Raw genomic sequence first — 25,096 nt, 5'->3', positions numbered from 1 at the left:
TCATTTCTTGTTGGAGTTGCAGGCTCATATTTTTCTAGAAGCAAGATACCAGAAAGGAAGATGATCCAGAAAGGTAGATTAACAACGCCAAACGCTAGGAAAGCAAAAACGCTACGTGATCAAGCAGACAAAGGCCAAACCATAAGCAGGAGCAAGAGTAAAGAGAAACTAAACTGCTTGCCCACCTATCTGGTCATCAATCATCATCAGCATCATCACCGGCCTATTTTTATGTCCACTGCAGGACGAAGCCCTCTCCCTAGGATCTGCGATTACCCTGCCTTGTGCTTGATGATTCCAGCGTGCGCGAGCGATTATCCTAATTTCATCACCCCACCTCGTTTTCTTTCGTTTCCCGACTGCGCTTCCTCTCCCTTAGAGCCCATTTTGTAACTCTAATGACCCACTGGTCATCTACCCTTCGTATTACAGGGCCTGCCCAGCTCCATTTCTTTGTGTTATAATTACCTTGAAGATTGGCTATCACCGTTTTCTCCCCAATCCACCCCGCTGTCTTTCTGTCTCCATTTTATATAAAGTTTATTTCAACAGAAAACTATCCGAACACAGAGTTACATTGAAGGTACAATTCTAGCAGGACGATAACATATACGAAGAATGAAGCAATGTATACCCGGCACGTCTTCAAAGAAATGTCCGAGTACACTCCGATTAACATATACCAACACAGACCCGCGGAAGCGCACAGTTACGTGTAAACTAATTGTCAGATATTATAAAATGTTATTTAATGTGTACAGTGTCCACAGCGGTGATGCACAATGACGATGTGATAGAGCCACTTTAAATAATTTTGCAGTGATTCTATGAGATGTGTATGCGCAAAAATAATACAGAGACTTGTCGAAAATTAAACCGTACGCGTGCGTCAGCAATCGACAGGAAACGGCCTGATGACTGTTCTTTCCTTCCCCAAGGAAGAACTACTCCTCTGACAGAAACGGTAGCAGTCCAGTGTGGAGCCTATCCAGAAGTGGAAACAGGGCTCGGCGACGATGACCTGTCTCAACCTTACGCCTAGCATTTTTCGTTCAGTGGCTATCTTCGAGGTCCTTAGGTTGTTCTCGAGCTTCTTTGTACACCTCCAAGTTTCTGCCCAATATGTTAGCACCGGTAGAGTGTAATGATCGTTCACTTTTCTTTCCAACACAGTGGTAAACTCCCAGTTCGTATTTTTTAACTTCCATCTCATGACCTCCTGCAGTCGCAGCGGCCGCGCTTCGATGGGGTAGAAATGCAAAAAGGCTCGTGTCCCGTGCATTGCGGGACGCTTAAGGGCCTCTCACCAAGCCGCATACAAAATTTCGGTTATGCACTGGAAGTTGTTACGTACCCTCTGGCGAGCGTTCTACCACAAAAAAAAACAATAATAGGCAAGATGGGGGGGGGGGGAGGAATATTTCAGGGTCACGAACCCATGATTTCAGCAGGCGAGCGGCACCATTTGCTCTCTCCACTTGCTTCGTCTAGCCTCTGCAAGCCAAATTCCTTCCCTGCGTTCTCTATACCGGTTTTGGAGAATCGCTTGACTCATACGTTACTGGCGCCGCCTTCCTTTTTTTTCTCCCGCTCTCTCGCTCTTACGCTGCGCGCCGCACTTCCACTGACGGTCGCGTGCACGAGCTATTGCACTCATCTCGTTTCGCGCAGCGCAATATTTTTCACGTTGTGCGTGTGAACGCCTTACTAGCGCTATACGCCAGCGCTAGACGAACACTGAGGCAGACGCAAGCGGACCGCAGAGCATGATCTCGCGCCGGAACGCGGTAAAAATGACATAGTTTTGCTCTCAATGCGCGCGACTGCTCGACGTAAGAATACGCACACGGAAGGGAACTACTCTTGCTAATGTGCGAGGGAAAGAGAAAGACTCGCAGACATTTGTTTTGTAGGTTTTATTACTTATCTAAACTCTTTTTGGTCAATTAAAGCAGCAAATAACAGCCCTTGCCTTGAATAATTCTTGAAGTCACGTGCTACTGACAGTGACGTCACATCACTGCGATGTACGTAAGCAACTGTGACATATACGTAACTCTACGGCTTGGAGCGCGGAGCCCGCAAAAAATGTTTTCGTTTAAAATTTCAGCTCCTTCCGCGGCGCGTAGCGATCTAATACTAAGCAGACACGATCGATAGCGTGCATTGTATGGACTGCGCTTGTCAGCTCGAAATGGTAAGACCGGGTGAGGGGTCCCTTAACGATCGCCAGGTGGTCAAATATAATACGGAGTCCCTCACTGCGGCGCGCCTCATAATCAAATACTTATTTTGCCGCGTGAAAGCCCAGAATTCATTTCTTCTCATGATGAATGTCGCTCTCAGTAATTGACCTTCTGAACATGCTCCTGTACAGACTCAAGAGGCTTACTAGCAATCTCGAATTATTGTTTTCTTTCCAGGCTATTGAATCACAGTTTTGTTTTCTGTACAATAATCTCCAGCTCTACTCTGCCGCTTCCTTGGTTAAGGTCCTCGATCAGTTATTGTAATTCGTACCTAGCGTTGCTGAAAGGACAATTTCTTGTGCAAACTGACAGAACTGCTTTAAGTTATTGCGTCTGCACTCTGAAGTCGCGAAGACTGATTGTTTATTGGCACACTCTGGCTCCTTCAGTGGAAGAATAGTTGTTGAGACGTCAGCGGGCTGCAGCATGGCTTGGGTTGGAGGGGCGAGACGGGAAACCCCCAAGAGCAATGAACGTTTTTTTCTTTTTTTTTTCATTTACGAACCATGAATATTGTTGTATTGGTTCTTCATGCTTTTCTTCTTCTCACAGAAATCAATGTATATCGAGTAAGCCAACCAGCGTCACGCGTGGGTTATCCGGAAGTCTTTTCAAGACATTTTCGTACAACACCGCGCGTAGTAAACTTCGAGTTGACTAGAATAAGTTGGTGTGTCTTACATTTCAACGAAGTGTTTCAACTGAAAGGAAATGCCAATGCATGAAACAGCTTCTAAAACAGTGCAGGCAAAAAAGAGGACCCCGCTACCACAGGGGCTACTGCAGTTTCGGGCTTCGACGTATTTTCTGGAGACGTATTCACACCTATGACGCGAAACAATTAGCTACTGTTCTTTATTTTTTCTAACATTACTGCGAGCGTCAGTACGCAGTTGACAAAAGAATACAGCACTGGGTCTGGAATTTTCTTCTTCTTTCCTTGCTTCTTACAGTCAGTCCGCGATCAGTATCCCGTGCTTGTTCACGTGTCAGGAGAGGTACCTCGCTGAAGTAATGGACAACACAGCAAGATGGCCAGGCGGGTTAGTTGGTCAATGTTTACTGTAGAATGTCTTTAATTTTTGAAATCTAGCAACTGACGCAATAAACCCGGCAGCATGTTACACTTCCGTAACACATGAACGCGAAAGCCTACTGCACACTTGGTAATGCATTAAAGGGCCCCTGAAACGTTTCGGACAAATTTTGTGGACGCGTAGGGTACAGCTTAAGTAGAACATTCGCACCACAATTTAAGTGAAGCGTTACGTATTAATGGAGCTACAAGCGATTAGAAGTTACCCTCCTCAGCAGCCATGCTTTTCCTCCTCAACTCGTTTGCCGAGCGAGCGGGGCTAAGCTCCGCCTTCACTGGTCATGCGTCACGATGCGACGTCACATCGTACACTTCCGGTTGTTTTGAAGCCCGCCCCCGTCCGCGCGAAACCTCTCCGCTAGCCGCTTGGCTGTCGACCCCAAGCGAGAGCTATCGAAGCAGCGTGCGTTGCGAGCATTCTGTCGTAGCGCCGAACGTGTCTGGTATTCCGTTAGCCACAGGCAAGCTGGTCATATCGGCAAATGACTGGAGGCATAAACTCAAGCTGATGAAGGAACTTTGGCGCAGACGTACGTGAGCGGCCTGATCGGTCTGCACGGTCCAGACACTTGTTGGCGCAGCGCTTAACCAGCCAAACAAAGCGCTAATATTGCTCTAACCAAGTGTAAAACATTTTAAACATTTATAAAAACAACGTGTTGATGATTACACTCCTGCGAAAAATACGCACCGGCAGCAAAAAAGAATACGCTTCGTTGCTGCTACTGTGTATGGTTGAGCTCTATGCCACCAGGTGGCTGCACCGTGCAGACCATTCACATTTGCCCTTCTGCTCATCTCGGCTCATCCCGTTACGGCACAGTCAAGCGGCCAGACCCTGTCCCCTTGCGCTTGCCCTAATACGGGACTCGCGAAACGCTAGTGCGTTAGTAATCTGCATGTGTAAAGTGACGGCCACAAACGTGCAAAATCCTGGCGCCGATCGGATAGCGGCAATCTGATGCGCAGCAGCCAGTTCGCTCGTACGCTGCCCTGCAGAGGGACACGATGTCGCAGCTTGACATATTGCCAGTCGCTACGTTTGCAGTCCACAAGGCAACAAAGTCGAATCATAGTGCCCGCGAAAAGACTGAGACCGACTCTGACCGCGGAGCTCTCGTCGAAATGGAGTACGTTGTAACACAAGCAGACGACACTTGCTGTGTGCCGGAAGTGCTTAAGTGTAATGAAAAATTGTTCTTGTGCATTCTCTTTCTGCTACTTTCTCTTTATAAAAACAAATGAACTAACATTCCAACTATTACGAAGATCATTTGTTTACCATAAAGTTGAAAAAATTATCGATCACGCGCCCTGGTCAGCCAATCGGATAGCTCACCCCACTGACGTCATATGGGTTATTTCGGTCATATGGGTAGGGGCGGCTTAAAATTTCGCCGAGCAGTGCGCTGCGATCGGCAGCGATGTGCATTTTTAAAACCTTATAATAAATTACACGCTTTACGCAGAGCACTTAGATGTGTCAATTAATGATCAGAATGACCTACTCTAACGACTCAGTACGTTTGTAGAAAATCGTCAAAAGCGTTTCAGGGTCCCTTTAAGTTATACGATCGGAGGGGTCCGGCATAACGAGCCGCTGTGTAAAGTCAACGTATGGCGAGGTAGGTCGACTTCCTCAATGACACATGTGAGCACATGATATATTACGTAAGGGTTCTTCTGTTCTTTCTTTTGTCCTCTCTTTCTCTCCGTTTTTCATTCTTACTTCCTTTCTGCTTCCTTACTTGCTTACGGGGGCTGTGAGCCATTCCTGATGATGATATTTTTTGCATCACTCACTTTTTGCCTCACTGAAATAGGTGCCGCTTTTTTCAGGTATGAGCCGTTGCAACGAGCCACCTAGGACTTTCGCCTTATTAAAAAAAAGAAGAATCGAAAACCATAGAAAGGCCAGTGGTTCACTCCTGACTGAAATTTTTATTGGAGACAGAAAGCTTATGCAAGTATCGATGTCTTTTCGCACCCGAGCTTCCGAACAATTTCAATTTCGTGGGATTAGAAGATGGTGGTGGTGGTCATGTTAAAGCAGGTGGGGTTAGCCAGGCATACATATCCGGCAATTGTTCCGCCTGATCCTCATTCGAGTTGAGATCAGGGGTGTGTCCCCAGGTGTCGATGAGCCCCGTGTTTCGCAGGAAGGCTATCAGCAGTCGTTGCGCTCTCTTCCTGAATGGCGTGGGCTCTCCGGGGAAAACAACGTCGTCAAAGGTCCTGTGCGTAAGACCGCTCTTTTTTAGGTTGTCAACCATCGGTTTTCTTTCTGTGTCAAACTGCGAGTGACATTGGCGATGTCGCCAATGTCACCACAGAAAACACATAGTGCGGAAGCGCGAAGCCCAGTCTGGAATAACTGAGCTGGGGTGTACGCGGAGACGGTTCTGATGCGGTATAAAAGCGTCGCTTATTCGCGTGTATATCCATGAGTCACACAGGATTCGTGTGGATTCTTGTGCATTTCTCTAAAGTGAAGGCGGATTGCACCCTTAGGGTTTTGAAAAGCTTTTGGAGCTTTCACTTTTGGGACACATGTCAGCGCTAGGCGTAGTTTCCTCTACAACAGTAGAAAGCGCCGCAATCGCCGCGGCTTTGCGGAAACTGCGGGCCTTTTCTGCACGAGATGTCGTGGTGCTGATGGATTCCAAGTCAGCATTACAGAGATTACATCGGGGCTTACCTCTAGAGAAATTTACAAGGCAGTCTCTGGCACTGATTGACGACCTAACGAGCAAAGGATTTAACATTATGTTTCAGTGGATTCCATAACACGTAGGAATTGATGGAAACGAATGATTAGAAGGGCTGGTTAACAGAGATATGTCTGTTAGTACAATGAACCAAGGTCAATAAAACGTACTGAAGTTTAGCTCTGATCATTCGAAGAAGATCAGATATGAATAGCGGGAGCTAGCTTTTTTGTCTTCTTTACACGTATTGCTATCATCTTAAAGATGAGAGCTCTACAGCGCACGTAAAAAATGTAAACAAGCAGGTTACCCTAAATGTACTAACGTCCGTATGTAAACACAACCTCAGGAAATAAAAGGTACATATAGGAGAAAAAGCTCAACGGCAGGAACACGAACTACCGCAGAAATGAGCAGTCATTCCCTAGGCGCACAATATGTACTTGTTCATTGCTACGCCTTTACATGCATAAACGTGCGTCCATATGTACACATGGAGGTGCGAAGCACTACCAATTTGTGCCGTATGGAGCAGAAAGTAAATGCACGTTTCTGCTCGCGCATTAGAGAAATCTAAAGAAGTGCCCCGTGCCAGCGTTAAACAGAGGGCCGAATTCATCAACTGTGTGTAGGGACTTGCGTACGTGGTTCCACTAGCTTGCACAAAAGTTCATGTGGGGCAGTTTTGCGCGTGCGTCAAAGATCACTTCATTGAACATCACGCTTTGATAAGATGCTCGGGAACTTTACCTCAGCTTGTTGACAATTACCGAAATTGTCGTTATTCTGCTTCTAAATAAGCCGTACTAGCCTCAGACATCAAGGTCAGGTAACTCGTCAGGTAGCTGAGCCATACCTTATGGCAAATTGCGGTGCAACCTTCAACAGTAAAGCCAGTGACTTTCATGATACGGAGTTTCCCTTCCGATATTATTAACGTTAGGAAGGGTTATCGATAGCTTCTAAAGCCTCATACTGTCAGAAGGATGAGGTAGTTTCCTCTTGTTTAACCCATTTTTCTAGGCTCTATTGTGCATAGGCAAGATCGTTATGGCTGCGTAGATTGTCTGCTAGTCGAGTAAAAAATTTCCATTGTAAGGGAAGCTTGTCCCTGTCTTCAGGTATTTATATAATCCATTTCTGTTCTACGGCTCCAGCGCTTGAAAAATGTCAATTCAGCAGTAGTCTCGGCATCCTGTGTGCAATTCCCGCTATCTAGGTCATTCTGTGAGGGGTTGAGTGAGTGAGCGGTAAATCAAAAAGTAAATGAGGGTTGTACTTATGGATACATATTTATGCATTTATGCAGCTAGTATATATGCGATAATTGAAGTGTTGAAATCAACCACTAAATGACTGACATTTAGCGCGTTTTCGTCGTCAATGCCAGAAATGACCAGTTTCGCAGAAATTTTGTAATTTTGCATAACTTACCCGTCATTTCACACTACTTTACCGTTTTTACAAAGCTAAAAAAAAAACGCTTCGGCGAGCCCAATTGCCTGTTTTCTATCTCGTGAAACAGCATGAAAAATTGCTCTCAGATATAAGGTCGAAATTTAGGCTAATTCATAATTTATAGCTGACATCTAGCAGCACACACACACACACAATGAAAGAACGGTTTGCTTTTGCCTATCTTTTGTGTAAGGACTTAGCGTTCACTATGCCTGTATAAATTTATTTACGCCCATTTAGACATCCGCTGGTACCATTCAGTCAACAACGATTCAGTCCCTTTATATTCAGGCCTATTGTGTCCGTTTAGACTATAGAGTTATAGCATGCTAAGTCTGGTGGAAAAGCTCAGTGAAAAATGTAGCAACCGCGAAGGCGCGGCCATGTTGCTGTGACTCATTTTCTAACGATGCAAATTTCCAGAATAGTACCGAAGAACAATCATTAACATACATCACATACGTGTGAACAGCATGAAAGGGTTGTTCCGCATATATTTCAGAAAATTCGCATCTATATTAGAAGATTTGGTGTGAAAATTGCGGTGCGCGAAAGCATGCGTTTGCAGGCGCCTGAACTGGATGGTGCCACCATATTCAGGGAGGCCGAAGATAACGCTGATTGGCGCGTCCTGTCTGAATAGCACAGACTAGCAACATGGCAACGCCCTTGCTGTTGCCTATTTCAATCCATGGGCATTTTGAGGCGATACTAGAGCGCAGCTGTCTGGTGTCCGTTCCTGCGTTTCGAGTTGCCATCGCCGTAGTGCCTTGCCGTAACCAGCTCCGTAGCCGGGGTCCGCGCACTGTTCTAGCTGCTCGCGCTCTTGGCGCCATCTCTCGCGCACGGCGCGATCCTTCCTCTCTTCGCTCCTCCTCTAATGCCACCCCTGTGCGGCGGCAATCAAAGCGCCGGCACGGTGGTGGCTGATCTCGGCAATGTGCTGCTGGCTGAGCCGAAACGCATTGCCATGGCCTCCACTGAGTGTGCCCCCTCTCCCTCCCCCCCTCTCTTCCGTGGCGGCGACCGCGCAAGAGCGCGCGCTGTTTTCATATGGCCAACGCATATGGCGCAACGTTCATATGGCCCTATGGGCTGCCTCCCGCGACATCCCGATGAGCGAGGCAGTTGCGCCAAGCTACGCTCCATTTGCGGCGGCTGGTGCGAAATGTTCTGCACGAGGCGGATTGTCCGAGGCTCACAGACGGTTTATATCATAATATAATCCGTCTGCCTATATAAATAGTTTATTTTCAGCCAGTTCGTTCTGAGCCAAGAGCGAGGAAATCGGTGGAATTCCTGCATTTGCGCTGCTGCTAAACGAGCTGCCCGAGCAGAGGCCCAGGGCCGTTGCCGCCAGAATCCAGAGGCGTGCTACCATGAACCACGCATTGGTGTAGCAAGTCTAGCATATATCCATCTATTTCTCCGACTACAAAGCCTCCTTCATGAGAATCAAGAAGTGGGAGTGGAGTGTTTCTTGTAGAAGGAATATGTTTGAAGAAAAAAAATTGCCCCCAACTGTACATACATGTCTTGCTCGAATTCTTTGCCTCAATATATCGAAAAGCGGAAACAGCAGTAGAGATGCGCTCAAATTTCGCACTAGGAAGTAAGGTCATCATCGGCAACTTTTTTCTGTAGAGTCGTTTACATTCACTTTATGCTATAGACCGAGTAAAAAGCGAGAGCACTTTATGTTTCTAGCGCGGCTGGGTACCGGCAATACTTGGCATTAAAAGCACCGGAAAGTGATTAAAAAGCACCTCAGGCTCTTATTGTTCCGAGGTCGTTGGCATGCGTGTCCACGTTCACGTGGCCGTGGGCGCTTCTCATAGCACAAACGGCAAACATAAATTCCTATCGCTTCCAAACTGTAAATGTCTATTCCGAGACGCTTGTTTTTAGTGCTAGCGTCTACTCCTCGACGGGCATGCGCAAGTTTAGGGTGAGCTTAAATGTCGATGTGAGAACAAACTCTACATCGTTCGATCAAAATTCGGTAATAGAAGAGTCCCCAGTGCAGGATGACTATCATGTACGGGTTTGTAAAGAGATGCACGATGTAAACAACTTACATGCGCTTTGTCGCGTTGTCCTGCGCGTTAGATTAATAGAAAGGACAATAAAGGACGCACTCAAACATTCAACCGCTAAAAATCTACATGAAGCGCACTTATGCATACCCAATCTGCAGCCAAACCTTCTGTCTGATCTGCTGTTTCAGAACACATGCCCTCTGTTCGCAGCGTTGACTTCGGTAGGTCTCTATTCTTCGAGCACTGTTAATCCCTCCAAGTGTTCATCTTTGTCGGGACCTTTGTCTTGTCTGGCTAATCCATACTGGGGTAATACTCGTAAAAATTTTTATTATTTTTTTTCTGCCAGAACCTCGCTTAGCCAAGCCACAGGTGTCATAGCTCCTGCTGATCGTTTTCGTGTTTAGTTGCACCCGGGCATGGTAATTGACTATATGACGCATATGGCAGCCCGAAAAAAGTGAAAGTGAAAGAGAGCGTTTGTTCTGCGTTTCTTAGCTCGGTGCGCAGTACACCACTGCAAAATTTGGCTGAGGTGATCGCAGTGCGGAACGCTATATGCGGGCTTTCTTCTTTCACTGAGCCCGAGGAGTGCTTCAGGGCTATTGTAACAAAAAGCAGAACACTTCTTTGCTTCCCCATTCACCGCACCATCTCTCGTTTGGGTTTCACTTGTTGGATACCACATACCAAAATTGATTTTGTGAAGAGCAGATTGGGTGAGGGAATAAACGCGAGTTAATGACATCTTAGCTGAAATCAAGAAAAAGAAATGGGCATGGGCAAGACATGTAATGAGGAGGGAAGATAACCGATGGTCATTAAGGGTTACGGAGTGGATTCCAAGGGAAGCGAAGCGTAGCAGGGGGCGGCAGAAAGTTAGGTGGGTGGATGAGATTGAGAAGTTTGCAGGGGCGACATGGCCACAATTAGTGCATGACTGGGGTTGTTGGAGAAGTATGGGAGAGGCCTTTGCCCTGCAGTGGGCGTAACCAGGCTGATGATGATGACAACTTAGTGAAAGGTGCTGCTTCCCATCACCTATTCGCAGTCGGTTCATCTCCGGTCGTGGCTCTGCTTTGTGAGTACGACGCCCTCCCGGGGCTTGGTCACGCCTGTGGACACAACTTGATTGCCGAGAGCGCCATCGCTGCTGCTGTGGCCGTGCGCGACCTGATGAAGAGACAGGAACAGCTGTGCGGAACACCTATACAAGGCAGGGTGAGTACTGCCGTATTCAGAACCATTGGCAATTGTGGAAGAGGCGGGTTCTTAAAATGCAAGAGCTATGAACGTTACGTTTGTTATGCTGAATATTCTGAATATTCTTTCTGAAGGATAATTGGGCGAGGTTAGTTCGGGCTAAGGAACACTTATATCCATAAGTGTTCATGACGCAGTATACAGAAAGCCAATGAATATGCTCAAGTTGTATCCAATGTCTAGTGCACAAATGCAATAAGTATAACCGTCGCGTAATTGGAAATAATTACGAATTAACCTGAAAAAGCACACACGGTCAGTCGATACTTTCTGATTCAACAACACCGCTATATTTACACCATTGCGACACGGGCGCTGTGAAATAAAAGTCACTAAGTTATCTGCTGCTGTAACTTTCGAACTGTCGGTATACGTCTAGATTCAATTATCACGAGAGAGTCGCGGCTGGTAAATAAGCCTGTTGCAATCTTTCACTTATGATTAACCGCCGTGAAGGATTTAAGAAGGAATTTACGCAATAACGATTTTAACACACGATAAGAGCGCATAGCCATGCGAAAGTGAACACCCTAGATACTTTGCCTCATTGGACACAGAGGTAGGCCTTCCTTGGAGGTTTTCTGACTTTTCTCAAAGGGAGCGACACTGCACGCTCCTGGTATTATGTATGCAGTGTATATTTCTGCGTCCTCCGTTTGCCTTAGGCTATGCTTCGCCTTAACGAAGACAAGTGTCTAGCTCTCCGATCCAATGGACATGGTGGGAAGGCTAGACAGAGTAAACGATGTGTACGCCCGGACGACCGCAGGTGGTGGTGCTGGGCACACCCGCCGAAGAGGGTGGTATGGGCAAAGAACTCCTATTGCGAGCCGGTGCCCTGGAGGGCGTTGACGCGGCTCTGATGGCGCATCCGGAGACAAGAAGCGCTCTGCGGGTCGTCCTCTCAGCGCGATGCGGGGTGAGTACACGCTATCTGGTGCCAAAACGACTAAACATGAACATGCGTGCACCTTACATCCTTGCAACGGCTAGGCCTCATCCACTTATGCTTGTGTTCCGCATCCTTACCGCGCTGCTCTTTACAGAGCTCCTCGCCCTAGTCAATCCTCCACTAAATTCCGTAGGCATGCCAACCTAATTCAGTTATGTTTAGTAACGCGGCATGAATACGTGAGCTTCGTAATTTATTCCCTGAAGTAATAAATAATAACACTGTGGGACTGATGAAAAACCCGTTAGGCGGTTGCCGAGAAGAGCCCATGGAAACTAGTGTGCACGATCAAAGCGGTAATGTACGACGAATATGTACGAAGACCATCTACGCTGCTTGCCCGCATAATGGCACCAAGGATGCACAGAGAGTCGTGTAACAGGGGCGAATAGCACCCTGTTTAGTTTGTAGCCCTGTGTGCTTCTTTGCAGAATCTGCGCTAAGACACTAATAAGTATGTGTTATCAACGGGCCCGCCCGAAAGCTTTGATCCTACCCTTGTAATCAATTGTCTACCGCGTCTGGTAAGATCTGGTAAACAACACCACTAGAATGATCAGTATACCTTGTTACATGTTTCAATAATCAATAAAGAAGTGCTTATTTCGTCCGTTATTGACCTTGCATTTGTTTTGAAGTGGGTCGACAGCTATTAAAGCCTTCTAAGTGACCTAAGCATACATAATTTCCCGAGAAAACCAATCCGGCCCTGTGTGGAGCTCTCCCTTATGCCTCTATTTTTCGATCACATAATGACAGTTACAAGAAGCAAGACCTCGTCCACTTTTTTAATGTGGACGAAGTGTGTTTAAATTAGACATTTTAAAGCGGCCCTAAAAGAACACTTTTTGAACATAGAAAGAAAACGTAGCTAATCCGTTGACGAGGCTCCTGTGAGCACGTGATCCAAATATTACTGCACTACATGCAGCAGGGAACTTACAATCTCCTGTCAGAACCACGAAAAATGCCACTTCCTCTGACCTTCGCAATGTCTTCATGTAACGTCATCGCAAGCAGTGAAGCATACAATAAGCATACTGGCAAATTTCGGAATCGTGAAAGCACTCTGAGTAATACGAGCATTATTGCTTAGTTGAGTTAAATCAAGAAAAACATACGCACACAATTTCAAAAAGGCAGAAAAATCATTTCATCGTTGCACTGCCAGTCTAAATACGACAATGGCATGTTGCTGCGTCTACTGTGCGTGGCCTCCAAAATGTAAAGCCGAGCATTGATATTGCCTAGCGTTGAAATTTGGGTGAGGCCTCATGTTCATTGCTCTCTTGCGTCCCCTGTTTAGCTTGCAGCGTGTTTGTGCAAATGAAAAGAGAAAGCCACTCATTGGTCCGATAAAAACGTCTAATTTTTTTTCTCGCGGTAGGAAATCATGAAAGAAGAAAGGAAGGGAAAAGTGGAGAAGGAAAGGCAAGGAGGTTAACCAGTTTGGCTTAACCAGTTTGCTACCTTACACATGGGTGCGGGATGGGGGGATGAAAGATGGGGAGGAGAGAGAGAGAGAGCACATCAAAAAGCACACACATCATCAGTTACAGGCCTTTACTCTTGTGCGGTACGTGACATCACTGTCACAGCCGCTTGTCCAAGCCCATCTCTTTCAGAAACCGAAGTAGTCCCTTCGTCGCCTCCAGCTGCGATGTCTTCTGTCGGCGATACGGGAAAATAGTTGCAAAGGGGCGTAATTTACTGTTGATGTAATTTTCAGGTTACTTATAAAAGTGTTTCAGTGCTACGTTAACGTCTGCCCTCCACGTGCAGGTCACCGTGGTCTTCGAGAACACTTCAGGAAAGCAGGGCGTGCAGTCAAGTGCTTTAGACGCCGCCGTGCTCGCCTACTCAGGCGTGTCTCTAATGCGGGCTCGCCTTGACCCTGAGTGCAAGATGCATGGTGAGGCGAACGATGGCGCAGCGTGCAATGCTTTCAGACGGCCGAATAAGAGAACATCACAGTCTACGTAGTTCCGATCACTGTTGCAAAACTTTCTTTCGGGCCGCCCCCACTTCGCCTGTCTCTCATGCGACGTCACGAAAGCCTCGAAAGCTCCCCTTGTGATTAAAGTGTACGCTCTGATTATGCACGATTAGACCAAACAAAACGAAAATAATTATTTATGATTCTACAACTTTGTTCCCACTAACCGTCGGCTATCAGCGATATGTGTGCGGTCTGCGCCCGATTTGCCTGCCTGTCACTTCACATCACAAACGGCGAAAACTCACTACGTCAAAGTGTATGAACTTAAAATGCACCGATATGCCGAACAAAACTGCTTTTTTGAATAGCAGAAAACTGCACCATTACAAAAGGAATAGAGCTTTTCTGCCCACCGGTCACATTGATACTGTCCACTGATGGCTGCGGCGGAATATGAATTTATCTGCGTAGAATGAATATTTATGGTTGCAAGTAGACGTTGGTCAGCCCTTTCGGGGCCTTTATGGCTTAACTCTGCCAACACTTCTTCGCTGAGTATCAATTTTAGCAGCCATTTGATCGTTCCGATACAAGCCGCCGTGATTTTCGCGAAGCCACCGCAAGCTAAGCAAGGGGGAGCGGGCAATCGCAGACGCCGGCACTACCCTCCTCATCCGGTTATCCACTTTCCATGTGCTAGCTCGGCCCCACCGAAGCCATTTCCCCTCTGACCTGCTCCTCGCATCTTCTCAGCCAATTAGATTAGAGAAATCTGTCAATATAGGTAATGCTATTTGTTCTAAAAGCAAGCAAAGGTGACCTATAAACGATGACTCACAACTTTCGAAGAACGTTGTGGGTCATCGCACGATGCATCCGTTGGCGGTCACATAATTTTGTCATCACGAGACCAAAATAAAAATAGATTGGAAAGGTTTTGAGTTATATAGGGTCCAAGCGAAACAATAGCCACTTCCCACTGCTTATCATGGTACGCTTGCGCCTAAAACGATCCCCGCAAGCTTCGCTTTCGATGCACGTCGGAATGCTGCTGGCATCATTAATATATGCACGCTATGGATGACACCCAAATTCAATATTTTTAAGTGGCAACTGTTATTGAATATTTCAGTATTGAAAGTGCCCATGAGCTAGACATTGGTCCCATGACAAAATTCATTTAAAACATACCATACGTTGTTGCTTCGATTGCCTACGTGGATGCCGCGGAAATATTTTTTTCAAGGATCCTAATATTCGTAGATTGTCGTTTACTTCAAAGGTCGGTTATTGTATTTGGTAATATTCTAAGCAATAATATAGTGAAAAGCGTTGCTTCGATGATGAAAAAACATTTACTTGCTTTATCTTTTAAACCCACAATCATTTAAAGAAATGTCATGGTGATTGAGCTCGAAATAATTCTGGCAGATGTTAGCAGCAGAATACATAAGATTCTCGACCACCGCCAGTCGGTAATGCACCTTATGTCACAGGGGCACGTGAGGAGAAGACTCGATGCTATCATGACAGAAAAATAATGTTTCAACTGGGGCTAACGCACATTCTCAGTTTGTAGAGAATGCGGTGATACACAACTCACTTCATAACCACGCTAACTATGCAAACTACGCAGCAGATGCGTGTATCAAGAGCCTCCTTGACATCCAGGATATCAGACAAACGCCATCGCTGCAAGTCGTGCGAAAGAAATCTGAACTTTGTGGTGGTAGTGGTGGTTGTTATGACGGTTCTACTGGCGGGGTTAGCCTTGCCAAGTTCTTGCACTTTGCCCCTCTAAAGGTCTCTTCGCACGCAAAAGATGTCAGCATGTGTGAAGTAGGATTTTCTTTCACGGAAATGCCAGAAGAATGTGCGACCCATCCAAGTGCACTATCCACTCTCCTTCCGTGAAGAAACAGTTTGATTCGCATGCTGTACATACATGCTGCCCATGCTTTCAGGACAAAAGCACTTTCAGGCTTAAATTACGTCTTCTATGTCGCCCATTTCTTCGCACTCAGCGTAAGATGTAGTAGCAGCCTCTAGGTAAGCTTAAAAAATATTGCAGGAATGACAGAACTACGACGGATCCTTTCACCTTGTAGATTATACCACAGTTACCACGGCTGCCACTGCGTATTCTCCAAGTACTGTAAATAGATCTAGATTTTGTTTCGTTGCCCATGTTTACTGCGGTGCGGCAATTTAGAAAAAATTACTGTAAACTTTTTTACACCTTTATCTGTGTATAAAGCATGTTCGGTTGTCGCATGCCTAACACCCATACGTTTACTTGGGTAAGATCAGAATGTTGGTTAGGAAGCAAAGATGGCATCTTATTTGCCGACTATTTCTTGCCAGTAAAAATTATGAAAGCTGTGACAGGCGACGTAAAAAGTGCATTAAATAATGTTTCATACCTATGCCTTGCGAAATTCTCCTGTCGGATATTTCTGTGCGCCCAAGGCTATCAGGATGACTGCATAGTTTTCAACCACGTCTTTTGTAATCGCATGTACTCTATATATTTTGTGAGGCCCTAACGGTAGGCGTATCACTTGAGAAGCAAACACCCGTAAGGCTGTAAACATTTTATAGGGCTATAGTGCAATATCACCAACACTCAATTTATCATCCGTCGCCTTTTCACTGTGGATAGTAGCAAGCCGGAGCTGGCGCCGTAGCTCCCGCAGATGTTTTTGCTATTTTTGTAATTACCTTCATCTCTTTTTCTCTCTCAGTGCCTTCTCGTTTATGCGTAAGGTGTATTTGTCTAGCTAGTGCGACTGAAACCGTTTGCTAAAGTAAGCCTCCATCTTTACAACAGGCGTTATGCTACGCTCTGAGGCGACACCAGAGCTGGAGGTTCGTCGCAGCCAGCTGCACTTCTGCGTGAGGGCACCGAGCAGCGAGAGGCTTCTAAAAGTGCGTCGTGAGCTGGAAGCCTGCATGGAAGCATCCGCTAAGGCCACTGGCTGTGAAATACACATCACTGAAAAGGAAATCTTCTGCAAGCACATGAACCTCAATGAACCCATGCTGAGACTCTTCCAGAAGCATGCGGAGGCGCAAGGTATGCCCAGTGGCCTTAACGTGCCTATGGAAATAGGTATGGTGAATATAAAGCTCGATCTGGAATTAGTTTCAATCAATATTATTTACTGTCAACCTAAAACTCTATTACAAGATCTGTACACACAACTGCCTGGCATCTGTCCTGCATGCCTCCCCGCTCCGAAACGTAGGCCTGTATTAACGCCGACTGACGTGAAGTTCGCTTCTACCATAACATGAATATTAGCTAACGCTATGTTATGTGCGTTGTAGAGAGCGAAGTCGAAATGTATTGGCTATATAAATAGTATTTGAACTGAACAGCCATGTATTGGTAATTACATTGTTAAATTGTCACGTCTTCAAGGCTGCCTGGCACACTTCTCGGCCATGTTGAGAAACAGCCTGCGGATAGCATGCGCTGCTGTGAACCCCTTCGCAAGATTTTGCAGTCCTGCGTGATGTGTGAAGGTAGCAAACGGAGGGTGAAGTCACTTTTTTTCTCATATCCTCTCTTTTAGGCCGAAGCCTAGTCCTCACTATTTTCTGGATAGGTTACTTCGTAATTTAGCATATTCCCATATGCGGCTGCTATTGGCCAATAGGTGACACCAATCAAGAAGGGTGTTTGGATCGGGGCGCTTTTTCCTACTACTGCTGTGTATATATAGCCACGAAATTTACTAACAGGCTGAAGTGAGCGAAAATCTGTTCGCGAATTCCGATAGTAATTAGGTGCTTCCTGAAGAAGCGGAATATCGTCTACTGACGCTCTATTATCGCCGTGCCTGCAGGAATTACATTTTAGCCACCCCTCTTATCAGTGTTGTAGCAATCGCGTTCCGCTAATTTCAGCTAGCTCAAGATGCTCAACTGGCCTCGAACAATGCTCCTGGTTAGAAGCCTTGGCAGACTTCGGTTCGTATTGAGCTATAAATACCGCTTCGAAATGCCTAAGTTTGAGTTTTCTGGAATGGTATTTAGACAGTCAACGCCGACTTAGTATTTGCCTTTAGTGTCACTTTAATGTCAGACTACACGCATGCTTCCCAGCACGTGCTCATTCCTGGACACTACTGGCTAGACGCCTGAGCTATTTATAGCGCTTCATAATGCGCGACATAGATGTCACCATGCCATGCATCGGTCAAGCTTGTGCAGGAGAAAGCCGGGAACGTAGCACGACCAGAGTTGAGCAGATGAGCGCGAGCGACGCTCACGCCCTGTGCTGCGCGACAGAACAGCTGCGCATACGCATTGCAATTGCATGTAGCTGCGTAACGCTACGCAGCGTAGATACCGCGGCGGCCACGCGGTGCGGCGACGAGCGCGCTGACTGAGCGCACTACGGCTCGCTGAGTGCCGCGAGGGGCCATTCGCGAAGAAATTTTTTTCTTGTATTCGTGGGCTTCTTTCACGCTTGTAAACCACAATTATGTAGCAAGCATTGAGCAACAACAGAAAACGTTATCGGGCCCCGGACGGGCGTCTCCGTCATCACATGTTTAGTGTGTGGCGACACCAGGTACGCGAGCACGCGAGGGTAGGCACCTCCAGCCTGTAGCCGTGCACGGCTTTGCCGTGTCTAGGGAAAGGGGTATCCTGGGGTTGAGTCGATACCTCGTGTTCGGACTTTTAAGGTTCCCCGGCAGAGGCAAGAGACCTGTTTGGTCTCTGCTTCACATAGACATCACCTCCAGACTGACCAACCTGGAGGAAATCGGCAGACGCCTCATCCTGACCTCCTCTCCAATCTTAGTCATTCTCTCTCACCTTCACTCCTTCGTGTCTTCTAGTCTTCCTTTTACTTCTGACTTTCTGGGTGGCAAGTTTTAACCTTGTGCGGCTAACCAGTTTTGGTCATGCTGTATTTGGTTATAGCAGCGATGTTTTACTGGCGTTGGTAAAGCTTACCTTGAAGAAACTCCTGTCACGTCGCCGTGTTTGGCACTTTGGCGGGTGGTTAGCTTCGCTGGCAGAAACCACAGGTTTATTTCGGAGGACTGCTGGTCTAAACCCCCTGATCTTACTCAGAGATGATGGTGTGTCAAGGGTGTTTTTCAATGCTTCGGCAATGAAACACAACATTTCCGCTGTTTAACTCTGATAAACCTGAAAAGACGGTGAGATTGATTTCCTAGCGCTCTCCCTCAGGCGATGCCTAGAACCCGTATAGCGGGCGCCCGAATGAGAAGAAAATAAATACGGCGCCTGGCCACGGCACGTGAAGCCACGGCTCGCAGCTCTATTCTGGCGTCAATTCGGGTCCGCTGTCTCTTCGCTCCTGAGGCATCAGCCTACAATCTCACCCTTCCTCGTAGCGAAATCTCTCACTGAAGTTTTCGGTTTAGGTTCCAAAGCATCTGAAATTACAAGCGGTGATCTGCTACGGGAGCCCCGCGATCAGAAACAGCATGAAAAAATTCACACAGAAACAACTCCTCCAGTAGTTGTTTAAGATTGTGTAAGCATTGTGCCACTTCCTCATCTACACACAGCCCGATGTCATTATCAATGTTATGGAACCTGCTCGGACCAGTACAAATGGTTATCAACCCGCATCGGTTGTTCGCTTATTAGGTTAGATAGCGAAGACGATAACATAAATGCCGAACAGTATGCTGGATTGCGAGCGGCAGCCCAGCGCTCTAATCACTAAGGCTCCGCCTAAATACACTAATCAATATTACCACCATGCTGTGATACGTGAGCCAGAAAAGAGCGAACTTAAAAGGAAACAAAAATATAGCCGGCGATTCCTTTCCTAACAAGTCGTATCTATATTATTTTTTTTAAATGTGGTTGCTGGGCGACCATATGTGTTTGTATCTGATAGAACTTTTGATTCAACTACCGTGTCAACGTGAAGTTTCCTGGGAAATATATAAAATAGTCAAAAATATATCGCTGTTGCGCCATTCCTTCCCTAATAAACAAAAAGGAATTGTGACGTACCATTCATTGCGTTCACACAGCCAGGTATGTATGTCTATCATTGCCATGTGAAAAAGCTTAACGGTCGCTCAGTCATATAGAATGCATTAATTGGTAGTCAGCATAGTGTTTTCAACGTGTGAGCATTACTTCTCGACTATATTTGTTGTGTGCTCTATGACGCACAGCATACTCACCTCATTCCGTATCGATTGTTTGCCGCAGGAATGGTCTTCGAGGACGCGCGTGACTGCCGACCAGTGTTGTCTGGCGCAACGTCGGACATTGGCAATGTGTCCCACGCGATACCCGCCATTCACCCCGGCTACCGCATCGATGCGGCCGCACCTAACCACACGGCCGAATATTGCCGCGCGGCTGGCACCAGGGAGTCGCAGGAAAGGGCGCTGGAGGTGGGCAAGGCACTGGCGCTCACGACCTTCGACCTCCTTCGCGACCAGCGACTCCTGGACTCGGCCAGGGAGGATTTCGAACGCCGCTGCGAGAAGATATCTGTGTGAATGCCGCATCACATGCATGGACGACGCATGCGTGGGCCTGTTTGCCTGATGCCTGTGCCCCACTTAGTTGTAAGGGGCCTGTGGCGCAAGGCGAACGATCCGGTCGAACAATGCCGGAAAGAACAAGGAAAGAACGAACTGCAATTGTCGCCATTAATCTCTATGCTTTCGTTCTGCGTTACTTCCCCATACTTACTTCTTCCCACTCACTTCGGCCAGCGAATACCATTTTGTTCTGGATTCGCGGAGACGACATTAAATTATTCACGCACACTTGCTCTTTGCAACAGATTTTGCGCTGATTTCGCGCATCACAGTAGACGATGTCGACTGTTTAGTGAAACATGGAAAACATGGAAATGTATTTTGTAGGAAATATCTGACAATTTCTTGAATACCTTGCTAACTGACACGTTCACTTGTTGTGGCTAATGGCTGGAAATGCACTGGAATTTTAATTTTCTCAATATATCCCAGTTTGGCCGGCAAAGTAAACCGCGAAACGCAATTAACCTGTGTTCCCACAAACAGAGCTAGTGCTGCCTATAGCAATTGGCCCATCAAGGACATGCGAACCAAAATATATATTGCAATAGCCTCTGAGGCGAGCAACCAAAGCAATACTTCCAGTTTTCACTGTGAAACTCAGAAATCTGTTGCGACAATTATAGGGCCTATGTGAAAATTTACTGCACCGTTCAGTGTTCTCACGATTGCTCTGGCATCGCTAGTCAAGCGGAAGTCCTTCATTGGATATCAGTAAAAATAGGCTTGTTTACTAAATTACTCCATCAGCGAGCCGGAGTGCTTGACTTTAGTTTGGGCTGTCGCCAAGCTCCAGCCATGTTTGTACGACCGCACGTTCGCGATCGTTACAGACCACCACGCCCTCTGCTGGCTGTCTTCCCTCCAGGACCCGACAGTACGGCTTGGTCGATGGGCTTTGCGGCTGCAGGAGTTTTCATTTGTTGTCAACTGTAAGTTGACAGCAACTACAGTTGAAATCAAGAAAAAGAAATGGGAATGGGCAGGACATGTAATGAGGAGGGAATATAACCGATGCTTATTAAGGGTTACGGACTCGATTCCAAGGGAAGGGAAGCGTAGCAGGGGCGGCAGAAAGTTAGGTGGGCGGATGAGATTAAGAAGTTTACAGGGACATGGCCACAGTTAGTACATGACCGGGGTAGTTGGAGAAGTATGGGAGAGGCCTTTGCCCTCGAGTGGGCGTAACCAGGCCGATGATGATGATGCCAATGACTAATCTGGACATCTGCACAAGGACGCTGACTGCCTCTCATATCACCCCGTGGATCCACCCGATCCTGTTGCGCATGATCTTGTGACCAGCGTGATGGCTTTGGCTCACATGACCGACATGCGTGCTGAACAACGCAACGTATCCTTACAGTCCATCATTGCCGGAGTGCAATCTGGCAGCACCAACAAAACGTGCCGCATGTTCGTGCTGCATGCCGGCATCCTCTACCGCCGCAATATCAACCCTGACGGCCCTGGGCTGCTCCTTATCCTTTCTCGTCATTTGCGAGTTCTCGAACAACTTAAAGATGCACCGACGGCGGGATAATTTGGAGCCTACGACCTACGACCGCGTACGGCGCCGGTTCTTCTGCCCGGGTCTGTACCACTCTGTGCGCCGTTATAGTCGTAACTTGCAAATTCGGTCAGCGTCGGAAGAAACCTCCCCTGCCACCTGCTGGCTGACTCCATTCAATTGTAGTTCCCTTCGAACCATTCCTTCGCGTAGCCATTGACCTGCTTGGCCCTTTTCCGAGGACGACTAGAGAAAATAAGAGGATCTCTGTCGCCACTGATTACGCGACACACTACGCGACAACAAAGGCGTTGCCGACTAGTTTCGCAACAGATGTAGCCGATTTTCTCCACTACGCCATTCTCAAGCACGGTGCACTTCGACAGTTACTTACAGACCGCGGCCCCTCGTTTTTCTCTCGAGTTGAGGACGACCTCCTCCTCTCTTGTGCCACTGAACACAAGCTGTCCACCGTCTACCACCCACAAACGAATAGTCCTACGGAGCCCCTCAACCGAACACTCACAGACGTGCTGTCGATGTACGTTTCCAACCATCGCCGCGACTGGGACGCCACGCTGGCCTACGTGACATTCGCGTATAAGCCGTCCCGACATGACACCGCAGGAAATTCACTCTTTTATCTTTTCTATGGTCGCGACGCCACTTTGCCCTTTGACACCATCCTACCTTTTGTGCCCCGCGTTGCCACTGAGTACGCTCGTGAAGTCATCGATCGCGCTCACATGGCGCGTCAAGTCGCCCTATCTCGCGTCGCAGCATCTGAAAAAATTGGAGGACGCTTAAGCTTCGCCTTCAAGAGTGGGACGCGACAGCGTTCCCGTCGACCCGCCAAGGGGTATAAGACAATGCGCTACGGCACAGCAATCACTTACGATGCGCCCCGCATCGGACTTAGCGCCCACCTATCACGCGGTGAGCGTCGAGCAACGCAGCGTTCGGCGCGTCAACGAAACGTGCGCCTGAGCGAACGAAACGAACCAAAGAACTCGGTGTCTCGGAGGGGAAACGATCTACGCCAGCCAAACGTCGTGATCGGCACGGGCAGAGAGATAGATAGTAATCTAAACCGGATGCACGGCGAAGCGTCGTCAGGGGAGAGGGAGTCCTGCGACGCGCCTGGCAGCGGTCCCAATGCGCGCGCGGCGCGCCTCCTGTCGGGGCAGCGCCGTACTTTGAGAGGAGGGGGTCTTCTGTGTTTGCCGCAAGATGGCTCTGCGTGTGCGGAAAGCGCAGAAGAAATGCAGCGGAAACGCACTTCGCAACTCGTGTAATTGTGACTTCTGTACGTTACATGTTCATAATTACCGATATACACCGCAGTATAACTTTCCACGGCTCGTTTCGAAGGCAACACCGCATTCACTAGAGGCGCGTTTGCACCGCTTGGAAGCATCGAACTCGTGGCTGAGTGGTAGCGTCTCCGTCTCACACTCCGGAGACCTGGGTTCGATTCCCACCGGGCCAATCTTGGAAGTTGCTTTTTATTTATGAAGCGCCTGCCGTGATTTATCGCTCACGGTCAACGCCGCCGACGCCGACACCCGACGCCGACGACACCGGCTTTTCTGCGACACGAGCTCCTTAACGCTATCGCGTTAAAAAGAGCGTTACGACCGGTGCCATCGCGATGTGCAGTTCGCCCCAGGATGTTGGTTGCTGCTTTGGTCACCATGCCGTCGGGTCGCCCTCTCGCGGAAGCTTTTCGCTCGCTACACAGGGCGTTATAAAGTCCTACTTCAAGTTAACGACGTTAATTACGAGATCGCGCTGTTAGTTTCATCCATCCTCAAGTCCGCCGTCTGTTGACGTCCTGCACGTTTCGCGGCTGAAGCCATACTTCGCTCGCACTACTTCGCTCACCACCCGGGGGTTCTGTTGCGAAAGGTTGAAAGAAGAGAGCGAGGAACAAGAAGATCGTGAGACGCTGGCTGCTGCGTGTTGTTACTAGTCAGCCATTCCAACCCCATTGATTCTGCTTGTATATACATTGCAAATACCGTCTTATACTCCCAACATCGCTGTAACACTGTTTTAAACCAAGTTAAGTTTGCTGAAAATATTGGCATCATGAGCATAACCTGCAGCAAAATTTTAACATTCTTGGCCTAATTTGAAGTGTTGCAAGTAATTGCCGAAGCAACGTTATTGTGGCATTCTTATGCTGTGTAGAAGTCTTGTAGTAAGTTACCCTGGCGCCTTTGATGAACTAAATTAGGCACCTTGTTTATGTTTAATGAGAATAAGCTCCAGGTTATAGCGGACGCGCCGGAAAAGCTTATGTTGCGTGGGTGTTTCCTCCAATCTTTGCAATAAATTACGAAAGCAAGTGCTCCATAGCATTCTGCCTGGGTCTTACGAGTGGCGCAATATTTAGCCCGCTGGCCTGGCAGAACTCCCGAACGCCACTGAAATATAATTTATCAGCAGTGAAGCGAACTACATAATTAATGTGTCTGCGAAATTAAATGCGTTTTTATCAAGTACAGCACTTGTTAAAAAGTCCTTAAACAAATGTTCGAAAATATCATATGGCTGCTAACTGTTTTCCGGTGTCCCGAGAGAAGTCTAGGCTACAAAAATATTATATCAGGCCGTAATTGGGATCATGTTATGTTTAATGTTTGTCCAAACTTGAATATTACTGGCCTCCTTAGAAGCGTGGGAAACAATTAGAAACATCTTGTTGGTTCTGTTATTTGTGCATTATGCGAGATTCATAGCAGCTTTCCTCGGTGTGCTCAGTAATCTAAACACGACAATCTGTTTATATTCGTAAAAATGACGGGAAGAGTGTGGATAACGCATCAGTGAAGCTCGAATTACAGCCTTAGCAGAAAAATAATAATGCAATGCGGAGCGTTATAATGGGTGTTAAGAACAATGCAGAATTTATTCTGTTGCCCAGAAAGAACTATGACCACAATTTCAGTCAAATATAGTGACACGTGTACTTATTTATCCTTTTCTCGGTGACAGCATTTCACCCGCTAACAAATTATAGTTATCGCTTAGGCCAAGACGTGGTTGCATTATTGGGGACTTACTAGAATGTTATCGTTGATTCTATCTGTAGTGTACGTTCTCATCACAACTTGTGTAATCAGAGTCTATCATCATCTTCATCGTCATCATCATCATCATCCTGGTTACGCCCACTGCAGGGCAAAGGCCTCTCCCATACTTCTCGAACTACCCCAGATTCATTCATCAGATTGTATACGCATCACGAATTGTGCTGTACTTTGCGGAAGGCGCGCAGGCCCCAGCGTTTACCCTAGAACCTCTGAAGGGTCATGTATAA

General features: G+C 47.2%; 1 protein-coding gene across 1 annotated transcript in view; it reads left to right on the top strand.

Moving 5' to 3' along the window:
• Nucleotides 1–22,461, top strand: part of LOC139054788 (peptidase M20 domain-containing protein 2-like) — a 78,635-nt gene extending 56,174 nt beyond the window's left edge. Inside the window, exons 4-8 of the mRNA XM_070532404.1 lie at nt 10,602–10,771; nt 11,583–11,732; nt 13,548–13,677; nt 16,535–16,780; nt 19,921–22,461. Coding sequence (XP_070388505.1) covers nt 10,727–10,771; nt 11,583–11,732; nt 13,548–13,677; nt 16,535–16,780; nt 19,921–20,216 — 867 coding nt within the window. The 5' untranslated portion in view covers nt 10,602–10,726 and the 3' untranslated portion in view covers nt 20,217–22,461. The remainder of the gene's footprint in view (nt 1–10,601; nt 10,772–11,582; nt 11,733–13,547; nt 13,678–16,534; nt 16,781–19,920) is intronic.
• Nucleotides 22,462–25,096: the final 2,635 nt, after the last annotated feature.

Source organism: Dermacentor albipictus, chromosome 1, assembly GCF_038994185.2.
Source record: "Dermacentor albipictus isolate Rhodes 1998 colony chromosome 1, USDA_Dalb.pri_finalv2, whole genome shotgun sequence".
NCBI lineage: Eukaryota > Metazoa > Arthropoda > Arachnida > Ixodida > Ixodidae > Dermacentor > Dermacentor albipictus.
This window is presented reverse-complemented; position numbering and strand designations above follow the sequence as displayed.